Below are 17901 nucleotides of genomic sequence, written 5' to 3'. Positions count from 1 at the left end.
ATAATAATTGTTAAATTAGTTAAGTGAAAATTTGTTATTCGAAATCTTACACAATAAATATATTATCATCATGTCACCTTTTATTTTCATATAATACTAATAGAAAAGTCAAATTATTTTAATTAATGGATTTAACGCTATCATTTTAATTATAATTTAAAATTTAAAATTAAAAACCATAGATATTGCAATGATCAAATTAAAGAAAAGGGACTAAATTCATAATTTTAAAATATGGAGGATAGGATTGAAGAATTCAAAAAGTTCAAAACTAAATCCATATTGCAACTAACCCATAGATATGGTACAACTTTTTCTTTTCGAAAGTATAGACAGTACAACTTGCCGATATTATTTGACTTTTTCTATATAGAGGGAGCAATAAGCAATTACATAATTTCAAAAATTCGACTCATTGGCCTGTACGATTAACTTTGGTTTAATTATGGTCTAGGCTCCTCAACTCTTTAAACTTTTGAAATTTATTTATTTTTATTTCCTTGTTTGATTTAAGAAGTAAGATCAAATTGATGAAGCTGTTAAAAGGACTGTTGTTAAATTTGAATATTTTGTTTTTTAATATTCAAAGATTTGATTACATGAACCAATTGAGCTTTAATTTATAATATATGTTTATATTAAACATAAATCAATTAATAGTCTCGTCAATTTAGAGGTGTTCATGGGCCGACATGAAAAATGAGTCTAAAATTTTGTCAAACTCAACCCGGATAAAAATGTTATAACTCAATTCAACTCAGCTCACGCGTATTAAATTTTTTATATAATTTTAAAAAACATAATACATCAAAATACTAAAAATATTAAGATAAATGTTTCTCAACAAATTGAAAATAAATTTAAAATGTCTTTATACTTAAATAACACTAAAATAGCTACGACTTAACAAATTTTGCCTCTAAAATAGTAGCAAAATTAACAATAAAACAAGAGCTATACAATATTCAAACAATAATAACAAAATATTAGCAATATAATAGTGAAATGATAGCAAAACCGCGACAAAACATCTTTTTCTTCTTTTTTTTTTCAAATTCGGGTCCGGCTGAGATTAAAAAACCTTACTTGAGACACGATCTATTTTCTAAACGGGTCCTTTTTTTACTCAAGCCCATTTTTCAAGCCTACATTTTTACCTAAACTCTCTCACTTTTCAAGCTTGCCTTCAGGCCAGGCCACAAGTCTACATCAATTGAATTTTTAACTTTCAAATTAGACAAGTAAAGTGACTGAATTCTTAGAATTAAAAGTAAATGTGCTAAAATTTAAAAGTATGAAAAGTGCAGAGACTGAGGAATAATTAGACCATTATTTTTAAAATTTATAAGAGTTCAATCAAGAACGAATAACACAAATTTTAACTCATATATTTGGCTGGCGAATTTTAATTTGTATATTTTAGTCAGTTTTAGTTATTACGGTTTTCAAAATTTGAAAATTTCAGTATTTACTCCAACAAAAACTGTTAAATATGTTTAGTGAAATTTCGAAATTTGAAAAGGATAAGAAATAGAAATATCAAATTATAGAGACTAAAATTCATAAATTTCGCACAGTAGAAGGATGGATAGTGGAATTTAACCAATATAGGTATTGGTTGACATTAAGTGAAAAATTAGGGCGTCCCATCATCAACTACCTAAAAGAAGTTTTGAATACCTTTTCATTATTCTTAAAGAAAACCTTCTTAGATATTATAATTTCATATATTGTCCGGTACTTTGAGCAACTTTGCAAGCAATAGCAGCTTCCTTCAACCAACCCAATCTACAGCACCACTTTTAATAATTGTGAAAAATACTATATTAAACACAAATGTCTTGTACGTCCCTAACAAAATTTTTAGCTCAATTTATAAGTTCAAGACCGGCTTAAAAATGGGATTAAAATTTTATCCAATCTCGACTCGAATAAAAATGTTAAAACTCAAGTCCGGCTCGTTCCATTCGTATTAATTTTTAATTTTATTTTTTTATATAAAAATTTAGTATATATATAATACATTAAAAACATTAAAATAGATATTTCTCAATAAGTTGAAAATAAATTAAAAAAATATTTATACTTAAATAACACTAAGATAGGTATAATTTAATAAGCAAATACCTCTAAAATAGTAGTAAAATTAACAATAAAATAATAGTCACACAATCTAAACAATAACAATAATATAATAGCAACATAATAGTGAATTGACAACAAAAGAATGGGAAAACAACATCCAAATAGTGAAAAAAATAGCAAATCAGGAGGGGATTTTTTTTGCAAAGTTGAGTTGGGTCAGGGTTGGGATTAAGGCTAAAAAATCTTACCCAATGTTAGTCTTATCTTTCAAACATGCCTTATTTTTTGTTTAAACTAATTTTTTGGACTTATATTTTTGTCTAAACATTTATTTTTCGAGCACGCCTTTGAGTCAAGCCAAGTCAGGTGGCCCGGCCCATGGACAAGTCTATCTAATACTCACTATTAGCAATTATATTTCAGAATATCCCTTGAGTCATTTAAAAAAAAGATTAATCGAGTTGAATTTTGAAATTCAATATATTTAATGATTTGTGTTTACTTTCAGTTTATCTATATTATATATAAAGTAGCTGATTGAGATGATGTTATGAGTCAATTCAATACAAATTCAATTGTGAAATTATTAAAATAGTTTTCTTTTAAAAGATAGTTAATATTATTATAAAAATATTTTCATCTTTTATATAATTTTCAAATAAAACAATTAAAATTATTATTTGAAAATCAAACACAAGATCATAAATTAATATAGAGAATCCTTATCACTCCACTAATGATTATTTATTGATATAGTTTTATAAATATATTTTAATATAGAAAAACAAAAAAAATTAATTATTGTTTTCGAATCAAAGCATAACAGCTCTTAATAAAATTATCTCTAAATTCTTTAAAAATAGAATATACTTGATTTAATTTATAAGAAAAGTAATAAAGTTTAAGTGTGTCAACAACCACCACTAATGACCAAATTTTGATAAGAAACCACAACTAACGTTCTCAAATTCTCATAATACAAACAAAAGCATTAGAATATTTTAGAATGTCATTTTGCTTTACACCAAGGTTTCAATTATCAAAACGTCAATAGCTGGCGAATGCAAATGCAGCCCTCTTTATAATAAAAAAACCCATTGACTGCTTTGGTCTGCTAACAAACATTAAAAAATTTATTTACTTTCTTTTTCTTTATTAATAAATAATCTTCCCTTTGTTTTCTCTTCTTCTACAATTTCATTTCAAAGTTTTATAGAAGCAAAAACAATAGAAGACATGTCAAGTCAATATTCCGATGGTGGCGATCCAAATGGGTGGTGGTTTGCTGATAATGGCGGTGGCGACAGCTCTTCCACAACCATTGTTTGGATCGTGGTGGGGATATTAATAGCTGTTTTAGTTCTTGTGGTGGCTTATTATGTGGCAAAGAAAGGCAAATGTTGTGGTTTGTGCTTCTCCTGCAACGTTGAGTGTGGCCATAGGCACCATTGTCAGTCCAAATGTTGAAATTATTAACTCTAATTACCCCAAAAAACAAAAAACAATGCATGTTTGCGTTACGAGCCTGCACTTTATGCTCCTTGGCATGGAGTGGGCATATACAAATAATGTATCTTTTGTTGTAGTTTCATTTCAATTTTATGTTTTATTCTGGAAATCTTGTCAAATTTAATAATACAAAAATAGTGATCAATGCTATTTTTAGAATTATTTTCCTTGTATTGATCTGGCCATATGGGTGCATTTGAGATGTTACTTTCCAAATATTCTCAGAAAAATCAAATCTAAATTAATAATTAAACAAAATTCTTTAGGGAATTTTTTTATAAAAGATAGAATATGTTTTTATTCCTTTAGGAAAAAATTATTTCTCTTATTCAAGGATTTATAGTCGAATCAATGGATGGTTGAATTGATCTCGTCAATCCGATTAATTTAGATGATTTAATTAAATAAATTATTAAAATTTATAAAATTATTAAAAATTGAATTAATCAATTTTTAACCCAATTCAATTGGTCTATATTGATTTATACTTCAGTTGGTTTAAAACTTTTCTTCAAATCAATACCTCGACCAAACTCAATCCGACCATCTAACCCAGACCAGCTCAATAACCATGCTTTTATCATAGAAATTGAGCAAATTTTTTTAGTTATAAATATTTTCTTTTTCTTTTCTTACTAGCTATATAATAAAGTCAAACAATTGCATTATTTAATTGTTTTAAAATAAACCATAATTCGAATGTTACAAAATATATATATATATTATACTTTTGTAAAACATATGATAATTTATTAAAAATTATTTTACCAAATCTGGAATCTGTTTTGAAAAATGCTTACTATCAATCTCAGCTCAACCGATATGTTACATTAAAATAACATATTGTACTAGAATCAGCAGCAAATTTTCATGCTGCATAAGCTATATATATTATTCACAAAGCTACATTTAGTTCCCAAAATCAATTGACTTAAAAGAAGAAATGAGACTACTTGCAGCATTCTAATTTATAGGCCATATAAACATGCTCACAAAACATTTTTAATTTGACAAAAACGACTTCATCTCAATAAATCAGTTCATTCTCCTCCCCCCTCTATTTTATTTTGTTAAAAATGTTTCTTTTTTCTCGAGAATTCCTACCTTGAGATAAAATGGGTCAGAGAGTATCATCAGCGAGTCCTGATCATGATTTCATCTGAAGGGATGACGGAGGAAGGATCTCGTTGGCCTTTTCCTCATTTATCTTCTCCGGAAGCGGCGGCATTTGTTCCATTACCTCTGGCAACTCATTTAACCTGAAGTAAAAAAAATATTAAAGAAAGAATGTACATCGCATATTTATTAGTATCGCAACTCAACAGTTTACTTTGTCGCATCATTTGCCTCAGATCCACTAGTGCTCGGGTCATTTGCCTTTCTTATTTTCACTACCCCAATTTTAACATGAATTTTGGTTTGCTAATACAACCTGATATGCAAAGAAAATAATCCCAAAGAAAAATAATGTGCAAAGGGCAAAAAGAAAAGGTCCTGCCAACCTAAGCTGTTTTTTCATATTCATGATTTCCAGTGAAAGAAACTGATTAGGTTAACGGACCTGAAATCACATTGATGTTGATAGCAATGACAACGTTAATGGTATTCCTGACAAGTAGAAGAGTCTATGATTGCCATCAATATACTGTTATACGGGACATTATAATGAAGTTGAGAAACTTAGGCATGCAAAAAAATGCAACAATGCTGATGAATATGCCCCTCCAATTAACATTAAAATAAAGAATAGGTAGTACAAATTTAAACTTGAAACAATAAGGATGAATAAAAACTCTTGTAAAACATAATACCTCTTCAAAATAAGTGAAAAATTTCCCTTCTGTTTGCTAAAAATAAGTCATGGGAGTGGCAGTGGCTAAATATTACTAATTGAATTAGTTTATTATTAACTCATGTACTAAACATGCATAAAAAATAATACTCCAAGTTAATTAAATGAATCTAATTTCGACACATAACAGAGAAAGCATAGGCAATAACGTACTCATTCAAGATTGTAAAGATATTGTCCCGGGCTTTGCATAAGAGTTCTATATTATCATGTATCTGTATGGGAAAAAAAATTAGTAACAGCAATCAATAAAGAAGGCAAATATCATTAGTTAGCAGGCAGATAGCTGCTGTCACAAGCTTCTGATAATAAAATCGACCAATCAGTTTGCTGTAATCATCGAATAACTTTCATTTACATAAAGTGCATTTAGACAGTAAATTGACATCATCTCATCAGGTGCTTGTAAATAATGTATATATTATATTGAAGATTTCAAAATTCTATGAAATACAAAGGGCTTGTTTAATAAAAAAACGTAGAGAGATGACCACTTGAAACAAAATGAAGCAGTACTATTGAATGCAAGATTAGAAAATATCAACTCAAAACAATGCAGGGCAGATGTACACGTGCACAATTATTGATGAAAATTATAAGACAGTATGTTTCACCTGGAAAGCTGAAAAATTTGCTGAAATTTGATTAAATATTTGAGCATTTTGATCAAGTAGCTCTCCTGTTGCACCCCAAAAGGCTGAAAAGACATAATTCAAATTGAAAGGTGTAAAAAGCAAGATGATTATATTGACATCTTAAATACAATCATCGATCCTTTTTTTTAACAGAACTGCTGTCAATTTTAAAGCCAAACCTAAGCTTTATCTTCATCATGGTCACTGACTCTGATTAACCCAAAGAACCACCATGTGTATGCTACTTCAAGTCTTAAGCTTGATCCTTTATAATCAATTTTTTAAAGAAAGATATAAGCTATTGTTTTTACGCTGATTGAGCAGAAAAAATTCAGCTCGAAGTTTCTAACCAGCCATAATTTTCATATTGTTTTAGAAAGTAGAGTCATCTGTAATATAATTCTTAACCAAACCTTTGTATGGGATGCCATCATCGTTGTCCATCTGGGTAATTGGTGATACATATGAAGGACCATTAGGCCTAGCTGTTAAAACAGATGTAGACTTCGCCAAAGAGTCTGTACTTCTTTCCTGTGAAACAATGTCCTTATCAACTTGAACTATCAAGAAATCAAGCAATGTATCTAAGAACTTGGATGCAAATCTGCGAACTGCATAAATAAGAGGGCTGAGGTAGCTTTAATAGGAGGGTTAAGCAGTCCAATCACCCACCTGAGCTTAAACAACAATAGGCTAGAACCTGGAAGAAAACGCCTAATACCATCCGGAAATATCTAAAACAACCCAGACAATTAGTGTGGACACACGTGCAAAAGATATTGTAGAGTTGAACATGCTAGGAAGAAGCCCTTCTCTGAGATAGGTTATATTTCACTTTCAACCACATGTATTTAGTCATAACTTTAGGTTTAATGCATCTGATAGTCAATTATACATGCACCTTACACAGGTAGATAATTCCATTACTTTGTTACATACATGCCCTACTTATATGACCTCAACTTATTATCTGGTTGCTCTCCTGCTTCTTGAGACATCACAACCTATTTCAAGAATTTCAGTATGCGTATGTAATAGAGGATGATGAGAGTATAACATGGAATGCATGCGAGATGTACACATTTCAAGTAACTTTCAAGTCAAGAATGCTAAACATACAATCTTCAATCATAAGTAAAAGCCTTAAGACCATAAAAGAAAAGGATACAGAATTCATTGAGAGAATAAGAAACTAGTAAAGTTTACCACAGAGTCTAGTAGTTTCATTCAAGAAACAATCATAGGGATTGAACTTCTTTCTAAAGATACACTTCAAAGATCCAAGTATGAAAAATAAAGCAGTGCAGAGATACATTGCACAGATCAATTATACTAGCATACAAATTTAGACAAACATACCCTTCTGTCTTTGCTTTTCCTTGTTGAAATATGATCCTCTTTCCTTCGTTTGCCATTTTCCTTCTTCTGCAAACAAATTCAACTAGGTGGTTATTCAGCATTCGAAAACAATTCACGTTTATATGCATAATTACAATACAAACATAAGCAAATGATTTTGAGAAATTTTGCACACAATATGCCATACACAATTCAACCATAAAACTAGCATCAAACTCATGATCCAATACCAAAATCAGAAAACTACAATATTTAATTTAAACAAGTAGGAAACCATAACACAAGGACCTCAAATATTTAAACAGAAACAACAAAACAAAAAGATATTCCTTAAAAATAGAAATGCAAATTTTAGAACCGTAAAAGTGCCAAGATATCCTTGACTCATACAAATAATGGAAGTTCATTTATAATAACACCTGCTAACAGTAAAAAGATAAAACTGAAACCTAATACAACTAATTTGACCAATGTAAGGCTTTAAGCATCAAATAAAATTATAATTAACATTTAAACTAGACTTGTCTTGATTCCTTGGTTGGCGGCAGGCTGGTGACTGTACAAGTCACAAGTTTTTGAATCATGAATAGACTAGGGAGCCGAATCTTATTAAACTTGACAAATGCAACTCTTCACCACAGAGTTTTTAAACAGAAACTCCTGAGGTTTAATTTGATCCAAAACAATGAAATTGTTAAAGCAATAACCAGATAAACTGTTTTGGAGGACAACTTTTTGTGTTATAACAAAATACTTCAAGCTTGGACCCGAAGCTTCGATAACATACAATTTGAAGTGATCAACTTACGGTCATCCATCTGCAGCGCAGTGCCACATCCCGAACTGTTTTGTCCTTCAACCTCATTGCTATCTTAGCATAGCGAACTATGGTTGAGTCAGATGCATACCTGCAAACAGCAAAATATATATAAAAATTGTACAGGCTTTCATTAATCAAATGCAAGTTAAGAAATAAACAAGGAAAACAACATGGGGCACAAGATAACAATCTGGAACTGCAACACAAAATGAAGCCACACACATATTGCCATTGCAATACCAGAAATCAATGCACTGTATTATAACTAAAGCTAAATAATTAATGGGAAGAGCTTTGACTTGTTAAGGTGTAGAACATTGAAATATAATTCACAACTACTTAAGCAATTGCAATTATCATCCTCACCATCCATGTTTTCATTGGTCATTCTGGACCTCGTAACTAATAGTAGTAAGTTTATACCATTTATTTAAATCAATGGAAAAATAGAGCAGCCTAAGACCTGAGGATGGCAAAAAAGGTAACTAGGAAAAATGTTTTACCAAAGCCGAAGAAATCTCAGATCATAATGTGCCAAAGGTTATTTTGTAACGAGAACTACCCGTTTCTAAAGCATGTAACAGGTTCATGAACAGCTACGTTGACAGATGCAATGAAATGCATTTTAGCAACAAAGAAATATAGAAAGAGCAAGATTATCTCTTCATTTTACTCGAAACGATAGAAAACATAGGCGGGGAACACATACACTCAGTAGAACTAAAAATTTACATCAACAAAGACAATACTTCACTTTTCATCTTAGGATGGACATATAAAAGTTAAAATTAGTATCAATAATTTACTCTTGATGTTTTTACCAACCTCAACATACTTTTACAATCCTAAGAAACCTGAAGATAAACATTTTTCCACTTTTAACTTTAAAAAGCTAATTATATACATATATATATATATATATATATAGAGAGAGAGAGAGAGAGAGAGAGAGCGAGAGAAGAAAACGTTGATCACCAAGTTACAGAACAGTAGCAGAAATGAAAGGAACTAAATGATACAAAGAAGTTCAAAATTAAAGTGAGAAAGACAGAGAGGGAGTTACTTGGCGAGTAAATCCTCGAGGATAGATTGCTCGTCAGGAGTCCAGTTTATGGAGATGCCGGGGTTATGCCTCAACGCCGCCTGCGTATCAGCCAAGCCGGCTGCAAGCGCCGAGGTATTGGCTTCGCTGCTGTTCGAAATGAGGGAAATGCCATTGGCTATTGTAGGAGGAGCCGTTACCTTCTGGTTCGACAAACCTTCCTGATTATTCCCCGTCGGATTCGCACTTGCGGCCATTAATCAAAACCAATATATGTATATATATAGCAAAAATATTGTTGTGTTGCTCTCGAATTGTAAGGTTGGAATACTTGGAATGCTGAAATTGGAAATTTATATATCTCAAGTAATTATTGGAATTAAATGTAAGCATACAAATTTAATTAATGAGGAAAAGGAAAAGAAAGAGGAAGTGGAAGTGGATGAATTCATTTGCAAAGGGAATAGAAACGAGGGGGAGCCATTTCCCATTGCCAGCTTAAGAAAAGAACAGCGAATCTTTCTAATTAACTTTTGCCTTTCTCATTTTCCCCCCGAGAGAGTGACAGAATATTTATTTGTCTCTCTCTTTTTTTCGTATATTTTCTCCTTTTCTCTTAACCTTTTTGGTTTTTAACAGCGCTTTCTTGCTTTCCCGGTATCCACCAAAAATAACTTGTAAATGTTATATCCAGAAAAATATATACCATATTAACTAAAATCTCCGGATAATTTATTTAATTTAAATCCCAAGTTAGTTTTTTTAAAATTAATTAATTTATATATAATAAAATAACATGGCAATTTTTTTGTAAAATAATAAATAGATAAGAATTAACTAATATTTTCAATTAATTCTAATAATATATTATCCTATCAAGAATTTACAGTTAAAATTTGATTTTATTTAAAATAAAGTGTAATCTTTAAAAATTAAGGATAAATAATTTTCATATTTTAAAATTTATATTTATCAAATAATTTAATTATATTCTAAATAATTTTAATTAATATATCAAACATAATTTGTAATTTAAATTCAATATTAAATTCTCAATACTCAAATTTTAATACTTTTTTATCACTTAATTTTTAGTTTATTAAATTAACACTTTAGTTTAATGAATACTTTAATAATAATATAATGATAAATTTCGAAATTATCCTATCAAATAAAATAATTTTTATTAATTTGGGTAAACGATAATTACATAATTATAAATTTTTTATTTTAGGAACCTAAAATTATATATATATATATATTATATATATATATAATTTAAGCATTATGTAATATAGTTTAGTTATTTTAGTCACTTTCATTAAAATCATTAATGAAAAATTAACTTAACAGTTAAACAAATCGATATACTTTTAATTTTTATATATGATAAAATTAATCATAATTTTTAAAAATTAACCTTTAAAATTTATAATAATTTTTAATTTGGTCTTAGAAATAAGTAAATTCAATTTATTATTAAAACCAATATGGATAGATAATGAATCAAATAGTGACAAAAAGAGAGAAAGGAAACCAACCTAACGCAAATAAGAAAGATAAAATGACAGAGAAAATATTCCCAAATCCCAATGATGGCAGATGGCCTTTTCGATGAAATTCCCTAACAAAGAAAATGAAGACATAGAAGCACGAGATGGGAATCCGTAATAATCAATTATTTCTTTCCCTTTCTTTGGCGTTGTTAATTGTTGAAATGAGAATTGGAATGAAAACGTTTTTGGTGATATTGGGAACGAACTTTATATATATACATAAATGCTTAATTCATAATTTAACTCTTGAAATATATTCATTTTTCTATTTTAGTACTTAAAACTTTTTTTCTTTCATGTTTTCTTTCATCTCCCTCAATCATTCAGCATCAAAATCTTAATTTTTTTCTTTCATCTCCTTCCACCCATCAAACTCCTCCCCATCATAATTTATTTTTTTCCCCTCTTTCATGTTCTTCACTGTTTGTTCAAGGACAAGCTAGATAATCACAACCTACATTAATAAACTTGCTAAACTTGTGATAGAAAAAGAAAGTGTTGATGGAGAAAAAGTTTATGAGCCTCTTCATAGATGGAAAAGCTAAGCCTAAGCTAGATGTTTCTTAGTTCAAGATTGCACATGTTTGGCTTAAGTCTTCATTGAGTTTTTGTTCTTGTATAACAATCAATTCAAATCTCATACTTTTTACTCTGTAATTAACAAAAACCACAAAGGTGATTGTAAAAATTGTGTGACAATTCATATTAATAATAATGACCATGGATCAAAATGGAATGATTAGCTTTTTCATTAATATACGACAAAAGAAAAGAATGATGTAATAAGTGATGACAGTGCGAATGCGAAAATGATTCCCTCCCTTGGTAAATATAACATTACATGTAAAAAAAAATCACAATTCCAACTTTCTATTATACATGAATCTCGCATGTTTGGTTACAACAACCACCATAACAATGATTTTAAAATATTCTTTTTTCTAGAGAAATAACACACTACAACAGTATTAAAATCTGAATGATGGAAGGCTTTCTTGCCTCCAAATGTTAGATACTATTATTACGGGATATCTTTTAGGAATATATTATTATAAGATATTATCTTTTAAGAATATTTAAATATATTGGATATCTTTTAGCTATATATTTAAAAATATATTATATATCTTTCCATATATTTAGGAATATATTATGTATATTTCCTATAAATATTATGTGTACTCCTATAAATATTATGTATACTCTTGATGTCTATGAATAAGATTGAAAGGGATTATTCTATTCTTGTCATGACATCTGAGTCAGGTGTTTAACACAAATTATTTTTTTCTCAATGGCTGGCAGCGATTCTACTTTTCCACCACCACTTCATGGTTTTACTACTGAGCACTGACAGTTTCTTTTGGCGATGTTCGATAATATACAATCTACTACCAATCGGTTGAATGGTAAGTCCAACAATAATTGGATTATCTCCATGGAGTGTTCAAATCATGTTACGGGTGATTTTATGTATTTGACGAATGTTATAGAAGTTGTAGCATATTCCGTAGGACTTCCTGATGGCCAAACAGTAGTGGCCACCCAAGAAGGAATAATTAAATTGATGAACGAAATTCACTTAAAACATGTTCTTTACATACCTAAATTAAACTACAATTTAATTTTGGTTTCACAGTTGAATAATGATATGAACTATTTTGCCCAATTTTCTACTAACATATGTGCTATTTAGGACATTCATTCGAGGGAGCTGATTGGAGTGAGTGAGAGAAGGGATGGACTTTACTACTTCTGACAGGTATCGACGGTCAAAGCAGTTTCGATTGAAGCTTCATACTCTTTAGAACTTTGGCATAGAAGATTAGGTCACCCTTCCAAGAAAGTAGTGAAGTTACTTCCCTATGTTAGTAACTCTAGAGATCATTTAAATAAAGCATGCAAAATTTGCCATCGTGCTAAGCAAACTAAAAATAGTTTTTCAATTAGTGAACTTAAAGTCACTCATATTTTTTATTTAGTTCATTGTGATTTATGGGGTTTTTATGACACTCCATCTTGTAGATCTTATTATTTTTTGACATTAGTTAATGATTTCTCCCGTGATGTTTGGGTATATCTATTGGCTAATAAGAATGAGGTTTTCAAGATTTTCATGTCATTTATTGCCATGATTGATCATCAATTTTATCAACAGATAAAGTTTGTTAGAAGTGATAATGGGGAAGAATTTAATTGTCTTTATGATTATTTTCTTACAAATGACATTATTTTTCAAATATTTTGTGTTGGTACTCCTCAACAAAATGAAAGAGTCGAGACGAAACGAAACATCAACATATTTTAAATGTAGCTCGTGCTTTGCGTTTCCAAGGAAATTAGCCTATATCTTTTGGGGGGAGTGTGTTTTGGCTGCTTATCATCTTATTAATCGAACTCTTTCACCTATTCTTCATGGTAAAACATCCTATGAAATGTTTTCTGGTAGATCTTATTTGTTTGATGATCTTCATGTGTTTGGTTGCCTTTCTTTTGCTCATAATCAACGTTCTAAGGGTGATAAGTTTGCTAGTCGAAGTTAAAAGTGTGTTTTTGTTGAGTATCCTTTTGGCAAAAAAGGGTTGTTATTTATATGATATGGATTCTAAGAAGTTTTTTGTGTCCTATAATATGAAATGTTTTAAGGATATTTTTCTATATCTGGATGGGAATATTGAAACCATTGAGTCTGACAATGTTGCTCTACCATATGAGAGTGCATACACAATTTTTTATACATATTTTGGTGAGTCAAAAGTGTCATGGCCCACGGCAGTTCCTCCGCTTGTCACTCTACAGCTTGTAAGCTCGCCACCTGTAGTGTATTCATCTTTCTCCGATGACACAGTGATACAGAAGCTTTGATTAATGATGCGCTCGAATTGGGACGAGGGTATAAGGAGAAATTTCTCTCAGTGAAGCTTCGGGATTTTCTCACTCATACCGCCATAAAGAAAAGTCCATATCCCGCTTCACCAGCTTGAGAGTCTTCCTCAGGTACTCCATTTCCTATAGCGTATTATGTTGGTTATGATAAATTTACAGTGAAATATTGAAATTTTCTTGCAGTTATTATAGCAAGGATAGAACCATAGTCTTTTAAAGAGGCTGTAAAGGATGCAAGATAGCGTAATACTATGCAAAAGGAGATTCGTGCTCTGAAGGATAATGACACTTGGTCGATGGAGACACTTCCTACTAGAAAGAAAGCTCTAGGTAGTAAGTGGGTGTACAAAATTAAATATAACTCCGATAGAAGTATTGATAGACTTAGAGCTCGTATTGTTTTTTTTGGTAATCACTAAGTAGAAGGTATTGACTATAATGAAACTTTCGCTCATGTGGCGAAAATGGTGATTGTTCATACTTTTTTAGTTATTTGCAGCTTTGAAAAATTGGGAGTTGTATCAGATAGATGTACATAATACCTTCTGCATGATGGTCTTGATGAAGAGGTTTACATGAAGCTTTCTCCAAGTTTTACCTATGATAAGCCTTAACTAGTTCGTTGTTTGCGCAAGTCTTTGAATGGGTTAAAATAGATTCCTCGGTGTTGGTTTGCTAAGTTGGTTAGTATATTGAAAGGGTATGGGTTTTTTCAATCATATTCTGGTTATTCTCTCTTTACATACACTAAGGGATCTGTACACATTAATGCTAGTTTATGTTGATGATTTGATTATTTCTGGGAACAATTCTGCTGCTTTGAAAACTTTTAAAGGGTATCTTAGTTCTTACTTCCATATGAAGGATCTTGGTGTTTTAAAATATTTTTTGAGGACAGAGGTAGCTCATAGTTCTTTGGGTATATTTATTTGTCAAAGAAAATATGCACTTGATATTATTTTAGATACAAGTTTTCTGGGAGCAAAGCCCGCAGGATCCTCAATAGCACAAAATCATAGATTGACACATGCTGCAGGGGCGATTTTGACTGATCTTGAGTCGTACAGACGATTAATGGGTCGTTTGATCTATTTGGCAGTGACCATACCTAATTTAGCATACTTGATTCATATCTTATCTCAGTTTATGCACGAGCTAAGGCAAGAGCATTAGGACGCGGCTCTATGGGTTGTCTAGTACTTAAAAAAGCTCTCTTGGCCAAGGAATTCTATTGAGATCTGATAGTGATTTGTCCTTAAAGGGGTGGTGTGATTCGGATTAGGTTGCTAGTCCGTTAACTCAATGTTCGCTTATTGAATGGCTTGTCTTTCTTGGACAATCTCTTATTTCTTAAAAACTAATAAACAATATATTATTTCTCATTCTTCTGCTAAAGCTAAGTATAGGTCTGTAATGCCTCTAACCCGAATCTGTCACCGAAATAGAGTTATGGAGCATTACCGGAGTTACCGATTTATTTATTAGATATTTTATTTCATCTAACGTTCATATTTGGAACCAATTAAAATCAATCATATTGTCCCTTAAACATACTTATTTTTCTCGTCATTTTTTACTTGAATTTATTACTCGTCTCAATATACTTAATTTCCTTGTATCAACGTATCAAAGATAATCACATATTGACATATCATGATAAATATCATTCTCTTGTCATTTCTTCATAAATATAAATCAAGTAATTTATTATATCGCTATTTCATGCATTTAAAAATAAAATTCTTGCAATTTAATCCTTATTTCTAGCCGTTATTCTCATACAAATTGATAACAACCCATGTATTCTATAAAATATCAAAATTTTTCATAATTTCAACACTTTTCAATTTAATCCTTAAAACATGTTTTTCCTCGATCTTGAACTAAATTAATAATTTTATTCAATTTTGCAATTTTAACTAATAAAACAATCCACTTCATGCATATTGGTCATTTCTAACATTTTTACAAAATTGCCCATAAAGTTTTACTTTTATTCAATTTAGTCCCTGAGTCTAAAACATGTAAATTAGCTATGCTAGCTGAATATTCATACATATTTTCCTCCTCCTCCTCTCCATTCCACATCCTTAATTTATATAATATGCTTATAAGTAACATTATCTATAATTTCACTATTTACTTATATGTATATTCAAAGTTGTCCATTTGAGTCATAGTCACTAAATTATTTATATATTGAGCTAAAGAACTCCAAATTAAGATCTGTTAATTTTACCTAAAACTATACTCACATGTCTTCTTACTATAAAATTTTCAAAATTTTTGGTTTAGTGAATTAGTACAGTTTATTCATTAAATTCTCCCTATTTTGCTATTTGACAGTTCTGATCACTCTTCACTAAAGTTTAATTATCTCTTTAAAAAGAATTCAAATGATGTTATAATTTGTTTTTACAAAATAGACTCATTAAGGAATCTAATCATATAAATTATGTCCAAAATTATTTTTTATAATTTTTAATGATTTTTCCAAGTCAGAACAGGGGATCTCAAAATCATTCTGAACTAGTCTCACAAAAATATAAATATCTCAGAATACAGAATTCCTTTACTTTCTATATTTCTTTTATATGAAAATAGGCTTAATAAGCTTTAATTTCATATCTCACTAAGCTTCTAATTCAATTTCTACCATTTTTGGTGATTTTCCAAAGTTAGCCTATTGCTGCTGTCCAAAACTACTTTAGTGCAACATATTGATTACCAAGTTTATAACACTCTTATTTCCATTCTCTACCATATTTCCCATTATTTCTCTCATTTCCCTTCACTAATATATCAAGAACATGGATCCTTATATAAGAAAACTCTACCTTAACATCATATTTATGCTTTTGATATTACCTTACATGAGAAACTCTACTTAAAATATATTGAAATCTTAAAATTCTTACATTGTCCCATTGATTTTAATCTTTAACTTGATTTTTCTCTCTCCTCTGACTTCTATTTATTGAATCCAACTTGATATTCCAATTGATATTCCAACTCCCCTTAGTTTCCTTAACATTTTTCTCTCTTGGTAGCTATGAAAATTCTTTTGATTTTTAGGTGAAAAGGGTGAATTTTTGGTGGAAGGACTAAATTGTAAAGAAAATAAAACTTTCTTTCTTCTCTTTTCTTCTAACGTGAAATGCATGGAGAAAGATGGATGGTGTATATTTTTTTTTCCACACACACACACACATATATATATAAACTAAAAATAATAATAAAATAATAAAATATCTTATTAAAATATTAAATAAATAATAATTATCTAATTAAATAACTATAAAATATCACCAACATCATCATTACTTTCTTGATTTCTCTCTCTTCCAATTGACCATTTTTCCCTTTGTGATCTTTTAAAGTTCCATTCTTGAGTCATCACTTAATTTGGTAAAATTATAATTTAGTCCCTCATAATTCTTCACCTATTCAATTTGGTCCTTATTTATCAAATTTCCTTGGTTTCTAGATCATTTCACCCTTAAAATATTTGCACTATTAGGTTTCTACATCATTTCACCCTTAAAATATTTGCACTATTAGTTCTTCAACTTTTTCATATTTACACTTTAATCCCTCAAATTTTGAGTATTTACTCTTGGGCCATAAAAATTTTCTCACTTTTACAATTTAGTCATTTCTTGAATCAATATGTCATAATATACTTCTCAGTGATATAACTCAATTTTCCTCTTCTTGTCACTTTATTTCCTTATTTTACTGTATTAAAGATAATATCTTACTGTAGAAATTTTCAAAGTGTTACAAGGTCTATGGCTTCTGTTACTTGTGAGCTCAAGTGGTTGAAGGCCTTGCTATTGAGCTTAGGTTTTCTTCATCCTAAAGCTATTCCTTTATTTTGTGATAGTCAATCTGCATTGCATATTGCACAGAATCCTGTATTTCACGAGCATACTAAACATATTGAAATGGATTGTCACTTGTTAGTGATAAAATCCAAGATAAACTGATTGCATATTCTTATGTTCCAACCTCACTTTAGTTAGCTAACATTTTTACAAAGGCGCTTGGTAAACCTCAATTTGAATATCTTCTTAGCAAGTTGGGCATTTATGATCTGCATGCTCCAATTTGAGGGGGTGTTAGGATATTATTATTATGGGATATCTTTTAGGAAT

At 30.0% G+C, this 17901-nt stretch overlaps 1 protein-coding gene across 1 annotated transcript; it reads right to left on the bottom strand.

The window, feature by feature from the left end:
• Positions 1–4437: 4437 nt before the first annotated feature.
• Positions 4438–9928, bottom strand: LOC108471234 (uncharacterized). The gene is made up of 7 exons (XM_017772856.2): positions 9324–9928; positions 8249–8348; positions 7441–7506; positions 6495–6612; positions 6061–6143; positions 5600–5661; positions 4438–4853 (listed from the first exon to the last, which is right to left on the bottom strand). Exons 1-7 carry the CDS (start codon positions 9557–9559, stop codon positions 4742–4744), a joined length of 777 nt encoding a protein of 258 aa, XP_017628345.1. The 5' UTR covers positions 9560–9928; the 3' UTR covers positions 4438–4741.
• Positions 9929–17901: the final 7973 nt, after the last annotated feature.

Source organism: Gossypium arboreum, chromosome 11, assembly GCF_025698485.1.
Source record: "Gossypium arboreum isolate Shixiya-1 chromosome 11, ASM2569848v2, whole genome shotgun sequence".
In the NCBI taxonomy this organism is placed as follows: domain Eukaryota; kingdom Viridiplantae; phylum Streptophyta; class Magnoliopsida; order Malvales; family Malvaceae; genus Gossypium; species Gossypium arboreum.
This window is presented reverse-complemented; position numbering and strand designations above follow the sequence as displayed.